Source organism: Furipterus horrens, unplaced genomic scaffold, assembly GCF_987537825.1.
Source record: "Furipterus horrens unplaced genomic scaffold, mFurHor1.1.pri manual_scaffold_1, whole genome shotgun sequence".
Taxonomy (NCBI): domain Eukaryota; kingdom Metazoa; phylum Chordata; class Mammalia; order Chiroptera; family Furipteridae; genus Furipterus; species Furipterus horrens.
The window spans coordinates 66603601-66630168 of NW_028327171.1; the positions used below are offsets into that span (position 1 = coordinate 66603601).

At 33.5% G+C, this 26568-nt stretch overlaps 1 protein-coding gene across 1 annotated transcript in view; it reads left to right on the forward strand.

Moving 5' to 3' along the window:
* The window catches only part of ROBO2 (roundabout guidance receptor 2), a 604209-nt gene that overhangs the window by 483067 nt on the left and 94574 nt on the right, over positions 1-26568 (forward strand). The window contains exons 8-14 of the mRNA XM_090275911.1: positions 4004-4128; positions 9214-9385; positions 15343-15548; positions 19738-19819; positions 20256-20418; positions 22032-22198; positions 25264-25385. Of these exons, the coding sequence (XP_090132037.1) occupies positions 4004-4128; positions 9214-9385; positions 15343-15548; positions 19738-19819; positions 20256-20418; positions 22032-22198; positions 25264-25385 (1037 nt within the window). The remainder of the gene's footprint in view (positions 1-4003; positions 4129-9213; positions 9386-15342; positions 15549-19737; positions 19820-20255; positions 20419-22031; positions 22199-25263; positions 25386-26568) is intronic.

The window sequence follows — 26568 nt, forward strand, 5'->3', positions numbered from 1 at the left end:
TTGTTGCAATTTGTTTTCTTGTTCCAACTTCAGATGACAATAGGAAAGCATGGAAATTTTCAGAGATTAAATACTCTTTAAATATTTTGCTTTGTTAAATGATTTAATATCTTAATTCTTAATTAAAAATATGATAAGATCGTTCCAGTTCCAGGGAGGTTATTGTGGCTTCAGTTCTGGTGACAAGGAACTGTTTGGTACATTAGAAAGGCAGTATATTTACAATAACTTGGAATAAAAGTGCAGTATAAATAACATGAAAGGACATTTCATAGCTTGAAGAACACTAATGCTGATAGCATTTTGTTAGAGGTCTTTAAAAATTCAATATTGGGTAAAAACGCAAGAAATTATAATTTTTTGGTGTTTCTAGATTATGTCATTAGTGGTAAATATTATATTTTGATATTGCAGAATTTCCCGTCCTTTAAGAATTCAGATGAGATGTTCTCTTTAGGTGCAATTATGAATAACGATTCTCAAATGATGTTTTTGCCTCACCTTGCTAAGGTTTACTAACCGTTCCTGCTTTAAATTGCATCCATTCTAAAGCAAAAGCTTACTCTAACTTTCTTGCATAAACATCTTTGAACAGATGTACTTTTCAGGGCAAATTTTAAGGTCTTTTAACATATTTAAATTATTTGGACCTACCTATATCACTTCTGCATCCCTGATTTTATTCTTAAAAGTCATTTACACTCCCCTAACACACCCAGTTCCACAGGCCTTGTGTCTATTTCTCTCTGTCCCAGGTGATTTTACTCCCATTCCTCTAGTTAGCTATGCATGCATCAAAACACAGGTTGGACAACGGGGAGGGATAGGATTGTGGGAGAAGGAGTGGGCTGGCTGGCAGGGAGCAATGGGGAAAAAATGGGACAACTGTAATTGAAAAACCAAAAAATAAAATTTAAAAGAAAAACAAAAAAAAACACAACTCAGGTGTGGCCTCCTCGCAACATATTTCCTCTTCTTTCCTCATCGAGTGGTGTAATTTGCTGCCTTTCTTCCCCAATGCCCTCTGCATTTTTCTATTACACAAATCCTACTCTACTGTATTTTATTTATTTATTTATTTATTTATTCATTTGTTTGTTTATTTATTTACGAGTCTCTGCCATTGGCCAGAGCATATTTAAATTTGGATTTTCATCCTGTGTATTAACCAGAATGTCCCATAATTTGAGTCTATTAATACATTTTGAATAAATAAATGGATGGATCATATATTTTAAGAAAACTACATGCATAGATATAGTAATTTGTCAGTTCATATTTTGGGGGTTATGTTTTAACAGCTGTATTAAAATTGTAAGATCTGGATTCCAAAGGCATTTTGCAAAATCACTCATCTACCGTAAAGTTTTTGAAAACTTGAAAATCAGATTAAAGAAAGGCTATAGTTTTATTCAAAGTACACATGGTAATTTCACTACAATAGTTGCAGAGTAAGCATAATATACTTAAAACTATAAAATATGTTTGCCTTATTTTCATTTGCTGTTTCATTTGATGATTCCAATTGTGTATTCTCAGTTACTACATTTTAAAAATTAACTAAAGAAGGACTTTGTAGTTTATATGGACCCTTAAGTTTTTACTAACTAGTTATATGAGGCAGTTTAAATTGTTTCTGGTCCAAACAGTACAAATGAACTAATAAGCTAAATATGTGACTTTTACCAAAGACTATTAACTGATTTTTCACTAAACTGACTTTTTATTTTTTATAATGAGATAGAAGCTAAATGGCTCAATACTTCTTGCTTAATTAATGTCAATATTGGCAATAAATTTTCTTTCTTGGGATTACTAAGAAGTAAGGAACTATACATTGACTTTAAATTTTTTCTTCATAGATATAATTTTGCTTGGATATTATTGATGAGAAAGACCAATCTTAAGTCTTTTTAGGTATAAATATCTGCTGGTTTCATACATTTACTAAAAAATGAGCACTGCAGTGTTTTAAAAGTTGTTCTTAAAGTAGTTTTGTATCATTAACTTAAACTATCATTCTTATTAGAAAACATGGAACAAAGAAAATCAATGTAACAGCTGATTCAGTGGAATTGTGTAGAAATAACAAGAAGATTTTAAGAAGCAAGAAATCTCCTGAAAATGAAAGGCAACATAAACCATATGCTGTTCAAATAGATCAATAAATCTGAGTTCTTCATTCTATTAAACTGAGCCTTCCGTTATCTATAGTTACAGGAGAAAATTTCACTTAGTAGATTTATACCTTCTCTCCCTGGGGTATGTGTTGAATGTGTTGAATTAGGAGGCAGGATAGTGGAACACCAAAATATAAGGCACCACAAATCTCAGGGCCCTTTAAAAAAATGCTCCTGCTGTTCCTATGCTAGCATTCTTGTAAGAATGAGTAACTGGCTGTACATTTGAGGCTACCTTAGGTTTACATACTCTGTTCCTAGACTTGCACTATGTACTCCTGAAGAACCAAAAGAATTCTGGAGAAAGGCCTTTCCTGAACGAATGTTGCTTATTGTTAGACTTCCTCAGAGTTCAGATTTTAGGATTGTTGCCATGTACACCAGGTCCTAAAAATTAGACTTGATTTTAAAGTTTTTTCTTGGTCATAAGTTTTTGAGTGTGAGCCACGGGTTAAAGTGGAAACAGATGATTAGAAAAGCCATGGAGTAAACACGCTGTTTTTTCTTCAATGGGAGCAGTTTTATATGAAAATGTCCCTGTGAGAACTTACGGTTTCACTGCCTACTTTACAACAACCCCCCCAACTTAAACCTGAACTTTCCTGGGATTTTTACCCCCTGTGCCCCTTTTTTTCTATGGATGTTACTTGTGAATAGGTCTCAGTATCTTCTCCTCCACCTTTTACTAGTCTTCCGACCAGACTTCTTACCTTATTGACTAACGCATCTCCCTCACAAGTTTTACTACGTTCATTAGAGGGCTAAAGCTTCCAAAAATACTTGCTTTGCATTTATTACTCCTCAATTTAGAAAGAGTTGGAAGCTTGTTTGGCTTCTCAGGACATTCTTAGACTGGCTCTTTTTCTGCTGTATTACGCACTGTATACTAGCTGTGTTTTTACTTCTTGTCCTTTGCTCAGTGAACTCCACTCATCTAAGTGCTACCCTTTCCTCAAAACCGCCACAATATTTACTTCCACATCAGGTTTTTCACAGCGACCAGAACACACAGGGATTCCCTCCCTCCTGGAGTCCCATCCCATTTATTATATGTTCTATAACTGAAGTGCTCCTCTGCTGTCCTCTGAGAGCCCCTCTACCATAGAATTTACCAGTTTTAGATAATTGTTGACTTAGGTTTGCTGTTGTTGTTGACATCATTATTAGGTATTATATTTTACATTAAGTTATGAGTTCCTTGATGGCTACATGATCAATGCTTTTTCTCTGTGTTCATCTAGTGCCTAGAAGGGGGACATGGTAATTATCTCACAGATGCTTATTTGTCTAAATGAAATAAAATGAATTAAGTAGAATCAACTATTTTTAGATATTTATTTATAATAAATAGAGATTATATTTTATGTCTCTGGAATCCCTGTGTCTAGGACCATGTCTTATAAATATTACCAAAACAATCAATATTTGTCAATAGACTGATTTCATAGAAAGGAGATGTTTGAGTAGTGGAGTGATTCTTTTATATCTTGATCTATTTAAAACACAAAACTAAATTGGGAAATGATGTTTTATCTTAAAAACACTAGAATGTCATAAAAATCTCTTTTTCTATGCAACCTTATGGCCTATGAGATTACAATGTACAACATTTCCAATGTGTCAACTAATAAGTTTACTTCTTTCCTCACATGTGATCGAATGCTCTTTTCCTTTCCCCAGTGTTCTGAGAAATGCTTAAAAAATAAATAGTGTAACCTTTGTCGGGCACTGAACAATCCATCTAGTACTAGATTTTTCCTTTGATTATCTTTTACTTTGTCCACAGTTTATATTTTCACACTTTCTTTCCTTTTAAATTATAGCTCCTCCACAGTTTGTGGTTAGGCCAAGAGATCAGATTGTTGCACAAGGTCGAACAGTGACATTTCCCTGTGAAACTAAAGGAAACCCACAGCCAGCTGTTTTTTGGCAAAAAGAAGGCAGCCAGGTGAGTGTTAGCTTGACTGTTTCTCTATAAACTCCCCCTGTCTTTGGTGACACTCAAGTTTGCTTTGCCTTTCTTGTTATCAATGTTGGATTTACTTTAATTCTAAAAAAGAAACCATTATGGAATTTCTTAAAAATAAAAATGGAATGCCTTTTGATCCAGCAAGTCCACTGCTGGAGTTATACCCTGAGAATCCTGAAACACCGATTTAAAAGAACCTATGCACCCCTATGTTCATAGCAACACTTTACAATAGCCAAGTGCTGGAAATAGACTAAATGTCCATCGGTAAATAAGTCCATCAAAAACCTGTGGTGCATTTACACAATGGAATACTACACAGAAGAAAGAAAAAAGGAACTCCTGCGTTTTGAGACAATATGGATGGAACTGGAGAGTGTTATGCCCTGTGAATAAGCCAGGCAGTGAAAGACAATTATCATATGATCTCATCTAATACAGGAAACTAATGAACAAAACAAACAAGCAAAATAGAACCGAGGCTTGTAAACAAGGAACAGACTGACAGTGGCCAGAGGGGAGGGGGCAGGGGTAAGTAGGGAAAGATGGGGAAAAGTCTAATCAAGGAACTAGTATGAATGACCCATGGACATGGACAACAGGGTGGGGACTGACTGTGGGAGAGGGGGGTGGGTGGGGAAGGGGAGAGCAACTGGGTTAAATCGTAACAACTGTAATAGAACAACAATCAAAACAAATTTTAAAAAAGAAAAAAGAAATCATTAATTCTAAAATAAGTGGAAGTTAGATGTTCTAATAGAACATTCTGTATTTTCTGGTATTAATTTTTTAATATTCTGTATCTTGCATAGAATAGATACAATTCAGTGAAACTAAATTATCTTTAAAATTCTAACCAAAACTTCTGTAACTATATAAAATTTCTGAACAGAGAGGAATATTATTTTCTATCACTGAGCTACCTTGGGTTAATTAGACAATATAAGCATTTAGAACATCCTATCTTTATATGCATTGCCATCATTAAATGGCTAAGAAACCAATTCAATGAATTTCATAGGAAAGTAAGGTAAATAACTTTTCTTTATTATAAGTTAAGCGTGCTTCCATTTAAGAGCAGAAGAAATATTTTGTTCCATAATCTCTTCTGGATTCCTTCACAGTGAGGTTGGACAGAAAATTACACATTATGTATCAGAAGCAACCGACACTTGTTTGGTCTTTGCATTGCACTGGTGTGTCCTCTTTGGGCAGCAAGCTTCTCAGATTCTCTGCCAAACTCAATTGGATACACAACTTTCCTCATTTCAGACTTGGTCCAGACTTTGCAACTACTTAGTCTCTAGGTTCTGATGTCATGTTTGGAATTTCCAGCTTAAACCAGATCAGAAATTATATTCTTTGTCTAAGAATTTATCTGTGCATTCCCAACGCACCTAGAGATACCTTTTCCTAGATGTTCCAGGACTATCACCTAGGAGACTCATAGTTCTAAGGAAGAAACCTACTGGTGCTCCTCCTTAGCACCTTCTGTTGTCTTCCAGGTTCTGGAAGAAAAAGGGAAACCATGATTTAAAATTTCAGGAGACATAAAAATTGTGCCAGGAAATAGGGAAGTGGTTGAGGCTTTATTAAGAGAACCTGTTGTTGAGAATGCAGGTATAATCATCTGGGTAGAGAGGTATCAGGAAGTCCCTCGCAGCTGTCTTATTTAATTGTTTTGGATCATTATATATTCTTGTACCACCCCAGCTAGCAGTTCCATCAGCCTGTTATGGATGGGCAACTTGTCTATCTTCCCTTGCTGGGTTCTTGTTGCCGTCACTCCCCCTGAGTGATGGGGCAATAAAGGGCTGACCACAGCCTTACCCCACCTCAGAATTGTTCCATGCCTCAATTTCTGTATTTTTTAAATCACTTTGTGACTATAAAATTGATATCTGCTCAAAGAATTCTTTGATTCTTCACATAAAATTTACTTTTGGATGAAAACATTGCAAACTCTAAAGTCAGTGTAAAGCAGCATGACCTACTTATGACACACACACCCTGAAGAAGGAAAGAATTCTAAAGCCATTCCTTCTCGTGACTGTACAGTCATTGTAGTACTATTTATCTTTATTGAAAATTAATTTTCTTAATATAAAATACGAGTATAATACATTTTATTTCACATAAGTTATAAAGATGTCATGATTAAATAAGTTTAAATGTAAAAGTGCATTACACATTATGAAGATCAGCAAGATTATATTTCTAACATCAAGGTAGAAATAGAAAAATGCAGAACATACCTGCTTTCCCCTGAGTCCTGACTGAAGTGTCAAGTTCATGCTCCTGCTCAGGTTAAGGCTGTGAAGGTCTGATGTCTTCCTCTGCCCAGACACTATTGTCCAGGACCAAGGAGAGGCTCAGCACCACTCTGGTCACCTCTGCTCTCAAACCCTCACAGCACCTGAGAAGGCTGGGACTGGTGACCCCCTGAAAGCGCTGGGGACTCTACAAGAATCTTCCTCCTGCCTGGAACTCCCTCCCTGCACCCAAAAGGGTGCTATAGGGTCTGTAAAACTACTCCCTCCAGCTGCTTATAGTAAATATAATGACATAAATATATCATTAACATGATGCAAAGCAACTACATTGTTGCAAATTTACACTTTAAGTCCATGTATAGAGGTCAAATCCCATTATAACATTCTTATTATATAGATACAGCTATGTCATGTGTAAATCATATGCTCTAAAATAGCTCCAGATTTATATAAGATATTGCTTAAAATGTGCTTTGGCCCCATGGTCAAAGAAACATATTTAAATATGCTACACTGTGTTTTAGTGGGGTTTAAAGAAATAGTGCTCAAGTAACCTCAAAGCACTTTTTTTTCTGTTTTTTGACATAGTGTTATGTAGTTCCAGAAATATTAATCTCTGGAAAAATGTTTCCAGTTAGATAATTTGATTTGGTTATTATCTTATGTGTACTTTTTTTTTCTTCACTTGCCTTCCTCACCATCAGAAAGAGGAGAGAGAGAGAGAGAGAGAGAGAGAGAGAGAGAGAGAGAGAGAGAGAGAGAGAGGAGACAGAGAGAGAGGCTATGAGTCTGAACAAAAGAGCGAAAAAGAAGTGCTTGAGCAAATTGTAAATTTCACATCATGAATAGGGAGGGGTATCAGGAAAAATCAATTGGTCTTACTGTCTCTAGCATCCAATTTTTACAGTGATCTATGACTATCAGTAGAGAGAGTTAAGAGCCTAAACCTAATGGTCCATATTCCTCAATATGTGCTGATAATGCCAATTAGCACTAACAGGATACCCAGGCACTTCAAAGCAAGAAGAGCTCTGTAAAATTCCTGGTTTTTTCTTGTAATTTATTTTCTTTTACCTAAGTCATACATGCAGGGAATAAAACATGATGGGTTAACCTCAATCATATGTCATTTTTCACGTCAACGAATCATTTTTGAAGGTGGACTAATATCACATTGTAGAGGAAGAGATCCCAGAGAGAATTAAACCTATCTGATGTATTAGTGCTATGTAAATTAGTATCCTAATGGCTAATTGTAGGAAAGTGCACACTTTGAGTTATTGTATCGTTTTCAAGTGGCTTTAAAATTTAGACCCTTCTCTTTCAGATGGTTTATTTCAGTAATATATTTGGATTCTGCAGGAGAATTAGCTTGTTCTCAAATTAGGTTTCATATGTATGAAAATGTCTAGCCTTATAATATACATTTTATAACAGGGCAATAGCATCTTGAAATTATATTCCTGAAATACTAGCAAACATCACTTCTTTTAGAAAGGGTTTAACAACATGGTAATGTTTATGTAAAGTGGGCTTATAGTGTCACACTTGAATCTAATAAAGTGGACATTCATCATGTTGCAATAAAGAGAAGAGCTTCTAATTAAAGTAGGACATCATTCTCAGGATTAAAGTCATTTAGCGTAATTGAAAAGTGTTAATACCCTATTTTATCCTCTTCCATTGGTATTACTTCAAGGGTAAAAAACATTTTAAGGTGAAAATGTGTCTTATGCTTTAATTGAATGTTATTACCTCATGATTGTAACGTATTGAAACTGTTTAATTACAAACCTGGAAAATTAATTACTATATTGAGAAACAGATCACAGGGGATTATAATGTTTTGTTTTGTAAACAAGTATAACATAAAAATTGATACACCCTTATTTATAATCAAACTTGGAAATATATCTCAATATGACTTATTACACCCAAATGTATTTCTTAATTGAATAACAGTAAGCAACATAGGTCGTGGGAGTTAATATTACTGCTCTCTTAAAAAAACTTTTAAAAAATTGTGATTAGGGAGCTTGTATTTAATATGAGATATATAGTAAATTAACTTTTCAAAGAAAGTAGAACTGTGAAATTCTTTAAGATTACATACGTACTTCACAAACATTCATCTTCTTTTTATTTTCAATGATTTGCTTATTCTTGCTTAGTCTGAAGCATTTGTTCATAGTTCATTTTGAAGCCCTTACGACCCATAGAAACCTTATAGCAGAAGTAGATTTGGTTCTGTGTCAGTCTCAGTCACACATTTTGTTTTGGTTTTTTTTTTGGTACACCTTTAGGAAAAGTCTGTTAATTACATTAAGCATTAAAAATGATCAGCAGAAAGCATATTTTGCATTCTCTTGTATGCAGCCTATAAAATATATAGGTAGTTACATTCCAGATTCTCACAATATCTATGGGTTGAGTCAGATAAGCATTATTATGCCCATTTTGCAGATGAGCCAACCATGTTTCAAAGATACTAAGTAGTTAGGGAAAATTCAGGGAAAGAATAAATGGTTAAGATTCTTATTTTTTAGATGATTGTTCCTTCAACTAGTGCATGCTGACTTCTTAGAGCATATTATTATTATTACATCATTTGGGAAAAGTTTCTCAGTGAAACTCACTATGTGGAATTAAATTATTTCAACATTATGTTCTTCTTTAAATCTATGTAATTTCTTATTTCAACCATATTTTCATAGCTGCAGTAGCTGTGGTTAACATAATTTCCCTTCCAAGTGGGCAAAGAATATTGATCAGATCGTGTTTGCTTCCACAGAACCTACTTTTCCCAAACCAGCCGCAGCAGCCCAACAGTAGATGTTCTGTGTCACCAACCGGAGACCTCACGATCACCAACATTCAGCGTTCAGACGCGGGTTACTACATCTGCCAGGCCCTAACTGTGGCAGGAAGCATTTTAGCAAAAGCTCAACTGGAAGTTACTGATGGTGCAGTATTATTAGATTTGTCCTTTGAAAATGATGTTTTTTAAATTTCAAGATTTGTATTAACCATGTGAAATTTTCTGATTTGTTAGTTAAATTATTTTAATTAATTTTTATCTTCTTAGTTTGTATCTAGGTAAAATAGCATTTTTTAGTAGTTACCAATTCTCCTGGATTTAATACCATTTATTTTCCCAAAGAATATCCAAGACAATCTATTTATGCTTAAAAACAAAATGTTGCATTATTTTAAAGAAATGACAGTATACTCATTTGTATAGACACGTTATCTATATGTTTTATTTAGCCTTATGAAGACATCATTGCATCTAATAGATTTTAATAATTTTATTTTACTAGAGGAGAAAGATATCATCTTTAATATTATCAGTGGAAATGGAGATGAGTTTTTAGTTAGCTATGACATCCTGTGACTTTTTAATTATACAGTCACTATGTTAAATTAATTAAACACCTTCCAAGCTACTGATGGATGCTAAAATTATTAATTTTTTGGCACATATGTACTATGAATCTTAACTGAAGCCCTACATTCATAATGAGACTTGGAAAAGATGTAAGACTCTTCATAGTCTGAATATTTTTCCTCAAGAGCTTGTCACAAATGACAAGTAGCAAGATATAGATATTTTGTTACCCTCTGAACAAGAATTTAAGCCCTATTGCTTGATGTTTTAAATTAAAATTTTTCCTTCTTTCCTATATTTTTGGCATTTGGGGTTTTTTCCCCTTGAAACTGTGAATCTGAGATACAAGAGCTTTGGTCTTTGACCTCTGTGATTCTCTTCTATCTTTGCTGGTGAAATTCGATGTGCTTTCATACAATTCACATTTAAATGTAGATTAAAAAGTCATTTAAAATTAATAGAAAGGCAATATATTTTAATGTTCCTGGTATTGCCTGATTCAGCACCATGACAGGAGTGGAACTAAATAGAACAGACAAACATTGGCTGTGGGGACACTGAGTCATTAATGACCGCACCTGCTGATGCTGCAGAGATTTACTGCTATGGAACTGAAATAAGTCAGAGTCAGGGAGGGTAACAGTGCTGACAAGTTCTTCCTTTATATGGATGTCTTTGAGCCTTCATACCTCTGTATTTAAAGTAAGTAAAATATAATTAATAATCTTTGTGAAGTTTTTAAGTGTTCTACTATGAGCAAAAATGTCCAGGTATATATACTTGGAATATAAGATACTGTGTCCAAAGTATACGTTTTAGTCTACACTATTACAAAACATTCCAAACAATGCTTAAGGTCTATTGTAATCCAGGAAAATTTTATAGTATTTTACAAAAGACAGACTCCAAAATATATCTAAATAAAGAAAGTTTTGTGAAAAAAGCAAAAAACATTTGTAGAAAACAAAATTGATGAATTAGAAGAGCTGACTTATAATATGACTCATGGTTCATGAAACAGGTGGATATTCAGAATTATGTCTAATATAATGGAACAGAAAACTTTTGAGAATTTATAATAATTGATGATATAATCACACAATACAGTAGTTATTCCAACTCCATTTCTGAGGTCAAAATTGAGACATTGATAAACAATTTTAATTCTGATGACTGAGATGGCTCTGGACATTTTGCTACAACTGGCTTGAATATTAATTACTACATTGATTTTTACTTAAGTAAGCAATTACAAAATCATGATCCTTTTGCAAAAATGTTGAATGAAAGTTGTAGAATTATTAGTAAAGAAATCTAGCTTCAAGGCATACACATGTATTATTATTATAAATAACTCTGTCTCCAAATGCTAATTTGCCACATTAGATGTTGACTTCAGCTTCTATTTAGTGTTTTGAAGTTTTTAGACTGGTTAACGATTTAAAAATGTGAGTCATTATTTTTATTTTTAACATTTTGTATGTATATGATCCAGGGCAATTTAGAACCAGTTGAAATTCCAATGTAGAATGAAAGCATATGTCATGTTCTGAAAAACAAGCGAAACATCTATAGCAATGTTTCTGTTATTATATTTTTGCACTTAGACTCCTTTTTTAGAAATATCTTTAGCTCAAGTGTTCATATAAGATGAGATTGCTAATGGTGATGAAAGGTGCTGTTGAGTGATAATTTTACTCATCATAGATTGAGCTAAGATGCTTCGATATGCTTGAGTATCAAAATATCCCTTTAAAGGGCCTTATCATTAATTCATTAGTACTGTTCTTCATCTTTTCTTCTACTGTTTCTCTTTAAGAAAATTAGAATATTGTAACAAGATTTCTATGAGTAGAAATAGAATCTAAAACGACCGATGAGAAGATGTACTTATATCTTATATTGACAAGAAATGTTACACCATGATCTTGTATGAATGATTTATTGGAGATTTACAGTGCATAGTTAGAGAAAACCATGGAATTGTTCACACATCACTATAAACCCTAAATGTGCATTCAACCATTGACTTTAAGGCCATGGAAACCTGTGGTCATCTTTCACCCATAACATGCGTGAACTGAAAATTCCTTCTAGCCAGGAGATTCTTAATTACTTTATTGATCAAATTCATTTAAAATAGGACTAGCTACACATTGTTAAGTAAAAGAAAGCAGGGAAGGAAGGAAGGAAGGAAGGAAGGAAGGAAGGAAGGAAGGAAGGAAGGAAGGAGGAAGGAAAAGAAAGAAAGGAAAAAAGAAAGAGAAAGAGAGAGAGAGGGAGGGAGGGAGGGAGGAATGAAGAAACTAATTAGATGTCTTTTGCCTATACTAATGATTTTAAGAATATGAAAATTAAAAAATGAAATCAGGTTATAAGGAGTTACCTGAATTCTATTTAGATATCTAATTTGAAACAATTATTTAAAATGTACTAGAGTTTTTATCCTGTTTCTACAGACCCATTTTTTTCTCATTGAATTTAAAAATTATGTTTTGTGAATTGTCCTTCCTTTTTCAGCCCATGAAGAAAATAAATTTTATGAGACTTTCCACTTGAATATCACTTGTACAGTTATGGCGAGATGTATTATAATTGGTATAATATTATACTTTCACATTCTCTGATAATTATTTTATTCACTTCTAAAATGAAGAATTTGATCAAGGAAATCAGTGAAATAATAGGTCTAGTTTTTGTTTGTAAAGAATACATGAATAACATTTTACTATTTGTCTTAGGTTTTTATAAGGTTTTCTACATATATACATCCACACACATTTTAATACTTATTTTGATGTAATAGATTTCAACTGATTGAAAGTCCACTACATCTTTCCAGGCAAGGCACTATATAATAATTTTTATTTTAAATAAAATTCATTTGGCTTTCTTATGGTAGGCTATAAAAGGGTGCTTAACTTATTGCTTTTTTTTTCTCAAAACTGTAGACCATAGTTATAAAGATGATGCATATAGGTTGAGAATCATATAAATTGGCATTTATAGAAACCAATGCACAAAAAGATTAGTGCATTTATAAACAATATGACTGTTTGATTATGAATATTATAATATAACATGAAATTTTTGAGATAGTCTGTCTTCACAGTTGCTTGGCAAAAATTAGATTCCACCTTAATCTTTCCTTACTGTATATGTTATAACATATAATATATAATAATACGTAACATATAATATACACACATATATTTAACAATACTTCACATCCTTCAAGTGTCTACTGTGTGTGCGTGTATGTGTGTTTGTGTGTGTGTGTGTGTGTGTGTGTGTATTTTGAAGAAATGACTGATTTTAGGGTTGGATCAGGAGTTATATAGGATGAGCCTGGAACATCTTGTAGCATCAAAAAGTAAGGAAGTAGCCCAGACCAGTGTGGCTCAGTTGGTTTGGTGGCATCCTATGAAGCAAAGGGTCACCCATTTAATTATTCTTAATCAGGGCACACGCCAGGGTTGTGGGGTGGGTCCTGGTCAGAACTCATATAAGAGGTGGCCAATTGATGTTCCCCTCTCATTCTTTCCCTTTCTTTCTTCTTTCCTTCCCCTCTCTCTAAAAATAAATAAATAAATAATATTTTTTAAAGTAAGGAAGTACTAAACAAGCCCCACACGTTTTGTGGGTTATAGGGTGGATATCAAAAGTGCACAGGAGCCAAATGAATGAGAGCACCCAATGGCCAATGTAGAAATTTGAGCAGCAAAACAAAGTAGTATTGGAGTATAGCTTAAAATATAAAATAAATATACATGGGTCCATATTGATAGGAAAAATGATTGAATAAATCAATAAATGGAGAAAAGACAAATCTGGCACAAGAATTCCAACTATTTTTTGTAAATATTCTGCCCTTAAAGAAGTAGAACATAACTCCCCACTCTTTAAGTGCGGACTGTTCAGAGACATTCCTCCCTTAAGGGTACAGTTGTGAAAGGGGGGAAAAATAATTTTATAGTGGAGAAACCTGACAAACACACCTCAGCCATATGATCAGAGTTAACTTCAGCAGTCGTGCTTTTTTATAAATAAAAAAAAATTTTTCTCCTCACCCATCCCCCCACACCCAATCCCCTCCCTGCATCTGGTAACCACCAATCTGTTCTCTGTATCTATGATCTTTTTGTTGTATTTATTTGTTATTAAATTCAGGTATAATTTTTAAAAATATGTATTTAATTTTTTTTCAATTAAAAAATTTTAATTTTATGCACACACAGACACAGAGTTGACCCATGAATAATGTGGGGGTTAGAGGCACTGATGTTCTTCACAGTTGAAAATCCACATATAACTTTTGACTCCCCGAGATCTTAACTAATAACCTGCTGTTGACTGGAAGTCTTTTTGGTAAAACAAACCATTGATTAACACATATTTTGTATGTTATGTGTATTATATATTATATTCTTACAATTAAGTAAGTTAGAGAAAAGAAAACACTAGTAAGAAAATGTGTATACACACACACACACACACATATATATATATATATACACACAGGAATGTGTGTGTGTGTGTATACACATACATACATGCATGAAATAAAAAGTGTATTTTGGATAATTAACCAAAATCTATTCTGAAGTTTATAGAACTTTCTCTTAATTTTAAGAAAGTTTTCCTTGGACCTGGACATGTCAGTTTTATTATGAGGTGGTCTTCTAATTAGTTCTAGATACAAACTTGCCTTCAATTGACCATTTAAATAATTTACATTCTGATATCCTTTCCAAATCATTATGAAATACTTCTAAAGACACTGAAGATAAAATTTAATTAAAAACATATTGAAATAAAAACTTTTAAAACTATGGAAAATTTACCCAGCAAACACAGGAATTTACACACACACACACACACACACACACACACACAATTTAAAAAACCCAGTGTTTGTCATACCATAAATAGTTTAATTTGATCCCTTATCTTTACTTAGATTTAAGGACTAATTAAATAATAACATCCACATTATATTACTGTAATCTAAATACTACATTTTACAATTTTGGAAATAAATTATTTATAATAAAATATTTTAACATCAACAAAATATAGCCTATATACATACAGCATGGAACTGTTGATATGAAGGGTGAAATTATATATTATACATATATTTATAATAAAAGCAAAAGTTAAATTGAATTTACTCATGTGCCCTCCACAGACTTCCTTAAATATGCATATGAGAGATAAAATAGGCGTTTTATGAATGTTACAAGCTCTCTATATTTTCATTTTAATATGATTAAGCCTTTTAATAATATTGAGCCTTTCTAAAATGTTAAAATTTATGGCATCCTCATCTTAATTACACGTAATTCAAACAATTATGAATAACAGTATGACCTCGATATAGGTTATATAGGTGATATATATTTGGTGACTATAGAACATTCAGAATAAGTTATAAGTAATATGAATGATTTGGGGGCTTTAATCTTTCACGATCAAGACTACTGAATTTTATACGAGTTAAAATATCCTAAAAATATCTTTATCCTTTAGTTTTGACAGAGAGACCTCCACCCATAATTCTACAAGGCCCAGCCAACCAAACACTAGCAGTAGATGGCACAGCATTGCTGAAATGTAAAGCTACCGGTGATCCTCTTCCTGTAATTAGCTGGTTAAAGGAGGGATTCACTTTTCTGGGTAGAGATCCAAGAGCAACTATACAGGAGCAGGGAACACTGCAGATTAAAAATTTACGGGTAAGTAATGTTTGACTTGTACTTTGTATCTTTATCTCAACATAAGTACTGTTCTAGTGAAAACTGTGTTGTGAACTTAAAATCCTATATCCCAGCACAATCGCTCTACGTTTTATTATAGGCAATGTTAGTTCTTATTGTACAAATGATGAATTCACATTAGAGGAAGTATCATTGTTCTTATGTTAACTCATAAAATTTTATTTTTTATTAGTGTTTATGCTGTTAAAGTTGTCCTTGTTTTTCTCCCTTGGCCCCCCTCATCCCCAATCTGACCCCCACTTTCATAGTCAATCCCCAATCATTGTCCTTGTCTATTATTCATTGCTCATGCATTTGTTTTTTGTTGATTTATTAATAATAGCCATTTTGGCAGGTGTGAAGTGATACCTCATTGTAGTATAATTTGCATTTCTCTGATGACTAATACTGTTGAGCATTTTTTCATATGCCTTATCAGAGCTCCCTTGTATGTTACTAGCTGTTTCTCCCTTGCTGCCTTTAAGATTCTCTTTTTCTTTAAATAAAATTTTAGCAGACTTAGAAACATTTTACTCTTTCATCCCAACCTATATGTATGTAATCAGTGAAACTAAAAATTTTAAACACTTAAAGTTAATGATAGCTATACAATATTAAAATAATAAGTGACAAGTGCTTCTGTTTTACCTTCATGATCAAAAGAAGTTTGTATGGAAAAAAAAAGAAGATATGAGACAATACACAGGAGGCAGGTTTAGCTAGTTGGTAGAAAATCCTTACATTTTAGGTCAAGTTGTTATGGAATTTAAATATAAACCTGTGGACAAAAACAGCTTTGCTTGTATTTTTACAGAGGATGATGTGATAAAAAATGGCCAGTTCTGCCAATTTAAACAGGTTGGACCTGCTTCAGGAACAACACAATGAAAATAAATGTGTACTTCTGGGTATTGTATTAGCTATCTACCACTGTGTAACAAATTAGCGAAGTCCTAGAGGCTTAAAGCAACACAAATTCATTATCTCACAATGCCTGTGGGTTAGAGCCAGGGCGTGACTTAGCTGGGTCTCTTGCTTCAGGGCAAACAAGTCTCCAGTCAGGTATTGGGGTTGTGGTCTCATCTGAAGACTGACTGAGGATAGATTTGATTCCAAACAATATGACTATAGCAGCACCCACTCAGTTCCTTGTGACTGATGACTTCAGCTTCTTGATTACTGATGGCTGAAGGATGCCTTTTAGTTCCTTGACATATGGGTATTCCTAATATGACTGTTTGCTTTAAAGCTGACAAATAGAGAGTCACCTAATGGGAGAGGCATTTGTGTTCTATGCAACACAATTACAAATATGACATCCTGTCACCATTTCCCTATGCTATTGGCCAGAAGTGAATCAATAAGCCTCCCACACTCAAGATGAGGGATCATAGAAGGGTGAATAACAAGAGGATATATCATGTGGCCACCTGCCCTCCAAAAGTGTATTCAAGTCATTCAACCAACTATAGAGACCATCCCTCCACGCAAAAAGCTCTATTCCAGTGCTACACAATATATTATAGTACTCATAAGATTGGTAATGAGAGCCTTAACTAAGATGATTGATGTAATAGTGTTCAAAGAAGAATTGGCTGAAAATGATTCAGTGGAAGAACAAGTAGGAGAATCCAGTCTCTAGGGAGAAATTGGGATCCAAAATGAAGAAAAAATAAAACAAAATTAAAAACTCAAAAAACAATGCTGAATTTTCCCTTTTAAAATGATCACAAAGTTCTTCTCTCACAATGTAAATGTATTTGTATTTACATACTTATTTTGTATTTATCATTGTGATATACAGATAACTGCATGAAAAGAATTACTATTTTTACATTGTGTACATACACATACAAAACACAAATCTTTAGTATATTAGTATAATTAATGTCTATAATTTTTCATTTTGATTTTGAGACACAGATATCAATTATTGCTCCAAGTAAAAATCATGCTTTCAAATTCAGTTAAAAGAAAAATAAATTAATACAGATTTTAGCTTGTCTTTTTGTCGATTATAAATTAATTGTTAACATTCTATGAACAAAATTTGAGTTATCAAAAAATTAATGCCAACTCTGCTTGAGTAAACACTTTAACCTCTCTCTCTGGACTAAAGGCGGACTTGGGCCATGGAGGTTAATGCGATTTCACTGTACTGCTGAATTAGAGGTTGTGCTTGAGTAGTCAGGATTCTCAGTAATGTCTGAAATAAGCAATTAAAGGTGGGTGCTTGATGATGTCAAACAAACTTTGAGCCCTCTGACAGGCTTCTGAGTAGACTGAGATGCAAGCTCCTGGGGGCTTGTCTGCAGCCAACTGCACAAGGAGAAGAGCAGGTGATGGAGGGTGACAGTGCATGAATCTCTTTTTAAAGCACTTGGTTAAGGATAAAAGGAGAAGGATGGAAAAGATATGAAGCACCTGTGCTCAGAAAAGACATTATTTAAAGCTGAAGGAATAAAAATGAGTGTAGTGATGATACAGGAATGACTTTTCACAATGATATCTAGGCTTTTGATAGAGCTTTTGCTAAACTCCAAAATGATTCTTGTCCGCCCTGACTGATGTGGCTCAGTGGGTTGGGTGCCGTCCTGCAAACCGAAAGATCGTCAGTTTGATTCCCGTTTGGGCACATGCCTGAGTTGCAGGTCAGGTCCCTGGCTGGAAGTGTGTGATAGGCAAACTGATCAATGTTTCTCACACATCAATGTTTCTCTCCTTCTCTTCTCTCTCCCTTCCCTTATCTCTAAAATAAATAAATAGAATATTTTTACAAAACATTATTTTTCTGTAATATAACTATGCTTAAGGGGAGATAAAAATGTGTTTTTCAGTACTTCACTCATATCAAAAGACTTTCTGGAGGTTCTATTCCTCTGTGCCTCACTATTTCTTTTTCGGTACTTAATGCAAGGGGGGGGGCAGAGAATGATGAACATTGTGTTCTTAGAGTTCAGCTAATTGGTAGCTGAATCTGTATCTTTTAAGAAATAGAATATTCTAATGCTCATTAAAACATACCTACCACAGCTAATGTCAGACTTGTATCTCTACACAATGACAAGGAGATGCTGTTAAGAAGCATTACCTACCTACCCTTCTTTTAGCGTTTGCACATAATAACAAGTGCTACATTTTAGTTCAACAGCTATAATAAAATGCAAATTCTTTACACTTTCGGAGACCATATTCAAATGAACATCCCATTAAAATCCAACCTCAGCTCATTATATTTAGTTTGTGAGTGATGCTTCTTAAATGAAAAGATTTCTAATGACTGTAATGCGTGCACAGCCACATCTGAAAGAATGGCTTTTTCTATAAAGGCTATTCCCCATCATCACTTTGTATAATGCAAGACAATTGTATGGGGATAATATGGCAAAGAATGACATTCCAGAGCAATTTGAAACTTAAGTTGAAATACATAATGACATTTAAAATCAATTAAAATGGTGGAACAGCAGTAACATCCATACACTAATGATTTACTTGAGAATCAATTGTGGAAGTTTCAGTCATCAATACTGAACCCAGCAGATATTATATTCTACGAACTCCCATATTTCTTCAGCAATTAGACTCACATTCATCACAAAAATTTTAATTCTGCATCTTCTGACTTGCCTTATCTCTTTGGTCATCAGATTCCTCTTCACAGTCTCACTTTTCCTTGCTCTGAACTGATACCAATGATTGTTTGCAATGTAAGCCCACAGGGCTCAGCTACAGGGAGTGATTTTGAGTTACATCTTTTATTGATCTTTGGGCTTTTGTCAGTGCATAATCACAGAATATTCTGCCTATTACATTTGTAAAATAGAACTCTTGATTATATTATCAGTTATCCCTAAAAGTGTTTTGCCACTCTTCAATGAATAACAAAAACATTTTAAGTAATCAATAAAGTGGTGACTTTTATGTATACTTACAAAAACAGTTATATATTAGGTTTTTTTGTGGTCTTTCAGCTCTAGATAGCAATGATTTCATAGCCATGATTTATTTGTGTTTTAATGATGTAACTTTATTCTAATCACTGTTACCCTGCTGCAATTTAAATATAGCTGAATACTGATCCCTTTAAAGGGAAAGATTTATGTCTTAAAATTTTTTTAACCAATTATTTTTAAAACTTTCATTCTTTCCCTTTCTTGCTCACTAGATTTCTGATACTGGCACTTACACTTGTGTGGCCACAAGTTCAAGTGGAGAGACTTCCTGGAGTGCTGTGCTGGATGTGACAGGTGAATTCTTTGTGAATTGTCTTAAGAGAAGAAGAAACCTTGAGTCCATTTTAGTGATGAGCTCATTATAAAATATGGAGTTAAGAAAAGACCTATAATTTAAATTCACTAAATAGAAAACTAAGTCTTATGCCACTTTTTAATTCCTGAACCACTTGGCACATATCATTGCTTACATGCAATTTGACACCTTTTTTTCTTGACAACCTTGTTATTTTATTTTCTCACTTTAAAGAGACAGCAATTCTAGTGATCATGTGTGAAAGTAAACATTTAGTAACATGTAAGAAAAGCAAATAGCCACTTATGTATTTTTTGTTTGTGCACATCCCTCACACTCTAGGTCAACTTCTTTAATAGACTATTTTTCTTCTTTTAACCATTGTCATCAGCATATGCATTCAGGAATAAAGCTTTTTCTCTTTGTCCTCTGTAGAATCTGGAGCAACAATCAGTAAAAATTACGATTTAAATGACCTGCCAGGACCACCATCCAAACCGCAGGTCACTGATGTTACTAAGAACAGTGTCACTTTGTCCTGGCAACCAGGTAGCCCTGGAACCCTCCCAGCAAGTTCATATATCATTGAGGCATTCAGGTATGGGACAATTCCTATTTTCTCCATTGAGTTTTGCTTTAGCTCCTATATCCTAAAATCTCATGTGAACTATCCTGCTGCTCATTTTAAGGATATGTTCAACAGTGCATTTTAAGAATTTAACTTTTAGTCTGACTTTATTCAAGAATGGACTTTATTTTTCATTTTTAACTTATTTGTAAGATTAAGTATGTATTATCTATGCCTAAGTTTAGAGGGGTCTAATTTATGACATAATCACTTAGCTCCTTTCTTTACTCTGATCAGTAAAAGGATTTAAGATGAGAATTTTGGCATGAGAACTAGGCAGAAAATAATTTAATTAGGCACAGGAATTCTTAAGTAATGCAACATTTATTGAGTCACAGAACCCTCGAACTTTGCTTCCTAATAAACAGAGCAGAAATTAAAATAATCCCAGTGTTTTTGTGCTAAACATTTTAATACATCTATTAGGTATACTTTAGAGAACATTTAAAACAACAATTAAGAAATTGATTTCATGCACCTTTGGTTGCAGAAAAGAAATGTCCTATTGTTATTGGAAATAACTTTTATCAACTTAAGGATATAGACTATAAGTTAGCAAATGTCATTATAAAATTATCTTATGAGAATTTAATAAAATACCCAAATGGGAAAATGTAGTTTCATACTCTGTTTTAATGTGCTTCTATTTGTTCGTTAAAAAGATAGAGATAAGCCACAGTCCTTTCCACACTTTAGGACAAATATTTAAAAATACTTTCATTTTAGGCTTTCTTAATCCATTTAGGATCAGGATTAAGGCATACTTTTCAGATTTCAAAATAGTATTTCTTTTTCTTTAATTTTCATGCTTTGATGCATAAAGACTTCTGAGAAATAAATGGGAGTTCCTGAAAATCACATTTTCTCTTCATTCTGAACAAAAGAAGCATTTGACCTTAGACAGAGTGCTCTATGTGGGCATGCCATCTGCAGCTGTAAGGGGATCAGAGCTATTTCACCATGCCAAGATGTGAAATCACAATGCTATGTAATGTACAGTTTTATTAAAAATGTGACCAAGGAAAAATATTCATTGCATGCTCCCTTTCTTCTTTTACAGATATGTAGTTTTAGAAGGCTTTATTATAATATTGCATGTGGAACTGATACAAAAGAAAACACACCTTGTAACAAGAAAATGTATTGGCATAACTTACTCTGTAGACCATTTATTCTTTCTACAGGTTAATTCTTTTCAAGGTATATATATATATACATATATATATATATTTACAAGGACCATATTTATTGTATAAACTTGATGTTGTGATCTTGGCCTCTGTTCCTTTTACAGGTATTCATTTAGTGGGCTGCTGTGCATTAGCAAAGCGCTGTCACATCTCCTGGGCTGAGTTTAATTTTGTTGTGCATGGCACTTTCGTTAGGTGGGCTCGGCTTTGTTGTTGAATAATGAAATCATCCAAATGTTTCATTTATTGGGCTGAACACTTCAAATGTGTTGTGTGTGTGTGTGTGTGCGTGCGTATTTAATTTTCAGCCATTAACCTTTGTCATTGATACCCAACTCCATTTCCAGTAACTTTATGTTTGTTCTTTAAATGAAATTTCTGTTTTTGTTTCAGCCAATCAGTGAGCAATAGCTGGCAGACAGTGGCAAACCATGTAAAGACCACCCTCTACACAGTGAGAGGACTGCGGCCCAATACAATCTACTTATTCATGGTCAGAGCTATCAACCCCCAAGGTCTCAGTGACCCAAGCCCTATGTCAGATCCTGTGCGTACACAAGGTAATGAATTTCAAGAGCTGTAAACGTGATTGGTTCTAGAAGGAGGCATTATGCAGATCTTTAAGAACAAAAGAATTGCATGAGGAAAGATAAATGTGTCTGGATTGCTTATTATGATACACTAGACCTAAGCCAGTTTAGAAGATTACATGCTGTTCACCTTAGTGAATGTGTCCTCTTTCTAGAGGTGTCAGAGTGTGTTTAGTACAAAATAAACAAAATAATTGAATATATTTACATAGTAGTAGTGAATCAACTAATTTAGGGCTTTACTATATTTCAAAGGGAGGAAAAAATGTTTATCCTTTTTTGAAATTAATAATACAGTATCAAAGAGTGCTCTGTAATGGATAAGATGCCCAGATAAAGATATCATTACTCGCTATTATTCAGGAATTCTGTTTTTATAGTACAGTGGGTCTCAAGGTGCGATTTCTATGGAAGCAGCATCTCATCACCTGTGAACACATTATAAATGCATGTTCTCAGGTCCCCATCTCAGATGTCTGGGGGTGGTGCCCAGTAGTCTGTGTTAAGATGCCTGGCAGGTGTTGCTGACGTTTCTGACAGGTTTGACAAGCATCACCGTAGTGTATTTTATTAAGCCAGAGGTTTAAAAGGAGCAATTTGTTTCAGAAAGCAGTAAATCAAGTTTTCTTCCTGAGAGGTATATAATTCTTTTGACTGGGGAAAAAAAAAAAAACCCTCCCTGAACATGGAAGGTTTTTCACTTCATCTTTACTAGCCTGTCTCTTCAAAATGAGAAGTCATTGGAATCTAGGGGTTAATATAAGATGTGGCATTGTAATTTCTCTTCCTACTAGTAGATGAAGAGAATTAATAAAATAGAAATGGTGCTTTTATTATTTATTACAATCATTTCCCACAGGGTTCTTGAAAAAGGGTTAATTATGTCTTATTTGTAAAAGGCTTTGAATCAGATATAATTCAAAGTAGTATTTTTATGCTAGGAAAAGTACCAGAAAATATTATTATAATTACAATGTAGTTCAGTGATAGTTACCAGCGTGCTATTATAACAGAGAAGGGCACCTTAAAGGAATCAAGTTAAATAAAGTTACCACGTGATTTGGTAACGCTCCTGACATGATGACAGTGAGGGAGGAGAGAATGCCACTTTGCTATTGTTCTCTAAGCAGTAATGTGGTTAATTTTCCATGATGATAAAGGACCTATAGGTAAAGAACCTGTCTCAAGAGAAAGAAAAAAGTACAACAAGGGATTTGGAGACCTGAAACTGGTTATATTTTACCTTACCTGGATCCAATTGCTTTTAGTGTGCCTGAATTTAATGAGTAAATTAAATTAAATTATTGAACTTGAAAAGAAAGAGGTGCCTGGTTTTAAGACAGAGAATAAATAGTGCCTAGATCATTTTTACCTGTGTAGATAGTAGTAGTCAGTTTTTGTGTATAGCCACAGTGGAAGGTGGGGAGATAACAGAATGGGGAAGGTTTTGGTGTGACTAAATCTAGCAGACCTTGGTCATTCAATATATGTGCCAATCACTGAGTCTTGATTCATAAAATAACTTATTGGTGAAAAGGTCAAAAAAGATTAATGAAAAATTGTTTGTGATCTGACTTGTTCTAGTTAAGAGACTATATATAGCAAGAGACTTATGTTCTCTTAATAGATATTTAATAGGAAAACTCATGTTTTGTGTCTGAATGTCAAGATCATTTTTTGACACCACACTTTCAACAGCTTTGCCATTTGCAAAGTTCTTTTCAAAGAACACTTTGCTGTGAGTTCTTATTTTTTAAAGATATTAAATACCATAGAAATTAGAATTATTTTAGTAGGACAGCAAATATTGTACTTGTACCATCAATATCACAATAGATCATATCTGCAAAGGTTAACATTATTCACCTAATATTAATAACTTTTTAAAATAAAACTTGCAACTCTGTTTAAGGATTTTTAAAGAGTGGAATGAAAAATATCACCAGAGTGTAGTTCCCAGTTATTTATGCCCCAGTTTGTTAGTGCACCCAATTTAAGTTTGGCTGAGATATGCACTTTAAATATTTTTGCAAGACTGTTTCATTGTGGCCTGAGAAAATAAAAGAAAACAAGATTAAGAAAAGTAATCAATTTTAATTGGACTTCCTTCCTTAAATAATGTAGTTGGAGAAAAAAATTCAACTCAATAATGTGGTGCACCAGTATGTGTGAAATTCAGTATTTGATATCAATTTGATGGACCTGAATGTCTATAATTTATATTTTTAATGGACTAGAATATAAACCCTTGTATGATACAGTGGAAGAGTATTTAAGTGAATGGTAAATAGGAAGCCAGAACAATGTATGGCTGAGGGTATGTTATTCCAAACATCGCAAATATTTTTTTTCTTTCTCCTCGTTCCCTGAGATGGTTTCAAATGACAGCTGTGTCGCCTTTTGTCAGATGTTGGCACACTGCTCACACTTTATTACTTTAGAACATTTTATCAGTAGTCTGTGTTTTTGTTCAAAAGTATTTTTGTGAATTTAAGGGGCTTCTTCCCCTACTTTTCCTCACTTTATTTACCTTTAGTTACATAATTCACTTTTCCAGTCCCTCTGATTACTTTTCTTCCACATTCCTATACTGAAGAGGTCAAGGAGTAAAAACACATAATTCACTGATTGGAACAAAGTATTAAATAAATTCCTAAACAGCATTTTTCAGATATTACCCCATTAACTACTCAAGGAAGTCTTTCAATATTACATAAAACTTATGCTTCCAGAGAAGTCCTACAGCACATATTTTATTCTTTAATAAGAAAATAATAAGACCTTCCACAACAATGTATTTGAATGGAGTGAGGGATTGCATACAGTCTTTTATTAATATTATTTTAATGAAAATAAATGTAATCAAATTATATTCTAACATTGTGGTATGTATATAAATATTTCTAATATTTTTGTCACAAAGAGTTTTTACTTTCCCCTGTAATTATTTCTAATGGCATAATATTGGCTTATATAATATAAATTAGAATTTTATTATGAATTTTTAAAACTTAGGAATGCTTATTTACCTGTAGATATCAGCCCACCAGCACAAGGAGTAGACCACAGACAAGTTCAGAAAGAGCTAGGAGATGTCATTGTCCGTCTTCACACTCCAGTTGTATTGACTCCCACGACTGTTCAAGTTACATGGACGGTAAGTTTTCAAAGGTCATATATATAATAATGTCTTTCATTCCTTTAAGGGAAAAAAGAACAAACAGACAAAAAAAGGAAACAACCTCAAAAATAGTAATAAAAACCCTTACCATTTAAAATTGAGGTGTAATTAATGGCAAAATAAAAGTACTCACTAGATAAAGGATAAATATAGGAAACACAGATTGACATCAATATAAACATAACAAGTTCTGTCTTCTGAAATTTTTAACAGCCATATTGAGATATAATTAATAAACCAGAGTTAAAATGTACAACTCAATGTTTTTTAGTATACTTACAGAGTTGTCCAGTAGTCACCAAAATCTGATTTTAGAATATTTCATCATCCCCAAATGAAACCCTGTGCCCTTTAGCAGTCTGTCCTCCATTCTCTCTACTTCATTCAGCCTTTTACAACCACTAATCTACTCTCTATCAGTACAGATTTGTCTATGCCTTTCATAGGAATGAAATCATGCAATATGTGATCTTTTGTGTCTGGCTTCTTTCATTCAGCATAATGTTTTGGAGATTCATATTGTAACATGTGTCAGTATTTTGTTCCTTTCATTAGCTAATAGCATTTCGTTGTGAAGATATATCACATACATCTGCTTATCCATTCATGAGCTGATGCATTTTTGAGTTGTTTCTACTAATGTTGGTTTCATGAACATTTGTGTACAAGTTGACCTATGTTTTCATTTCTCTTGGAATTTACCTAAGAATTGTTGAGTAATATGATAATGCTCTGTTTAACATTGCATAAACTAACTGCCAAAATGTTTCCTAAAGTGGTTATACTGTTTTATGTTCCAGTATTTGAAGGTTCTAGTTTCTTTCACATTCTTGCCACTTTCTCTCACATTCTCACCAACACTTGTCATCCTCTGTCTTTTTTATTGTAACCATTCTAGTGACTGACAAGTGATATATAATTGTGGTTTTTTAATTGCATTTCTTTTTTGTTTTTTTCTTTTGTTTTTTATAGATATTTTATTTTATTTTATTGTTGTTTAATTACAACTGTCCCAATCTTCCCCTTGATTTGCATTTCTTTCATGACTACTGATGTTTTGCATCTTTTCATGTTTTTACTGAGCAATTATGTCTTCCTTAGAGAAATGGCTGTTTAAATTATTTGCCCATTTCCAATTGGGTTGTTTGTCTTAGTATAG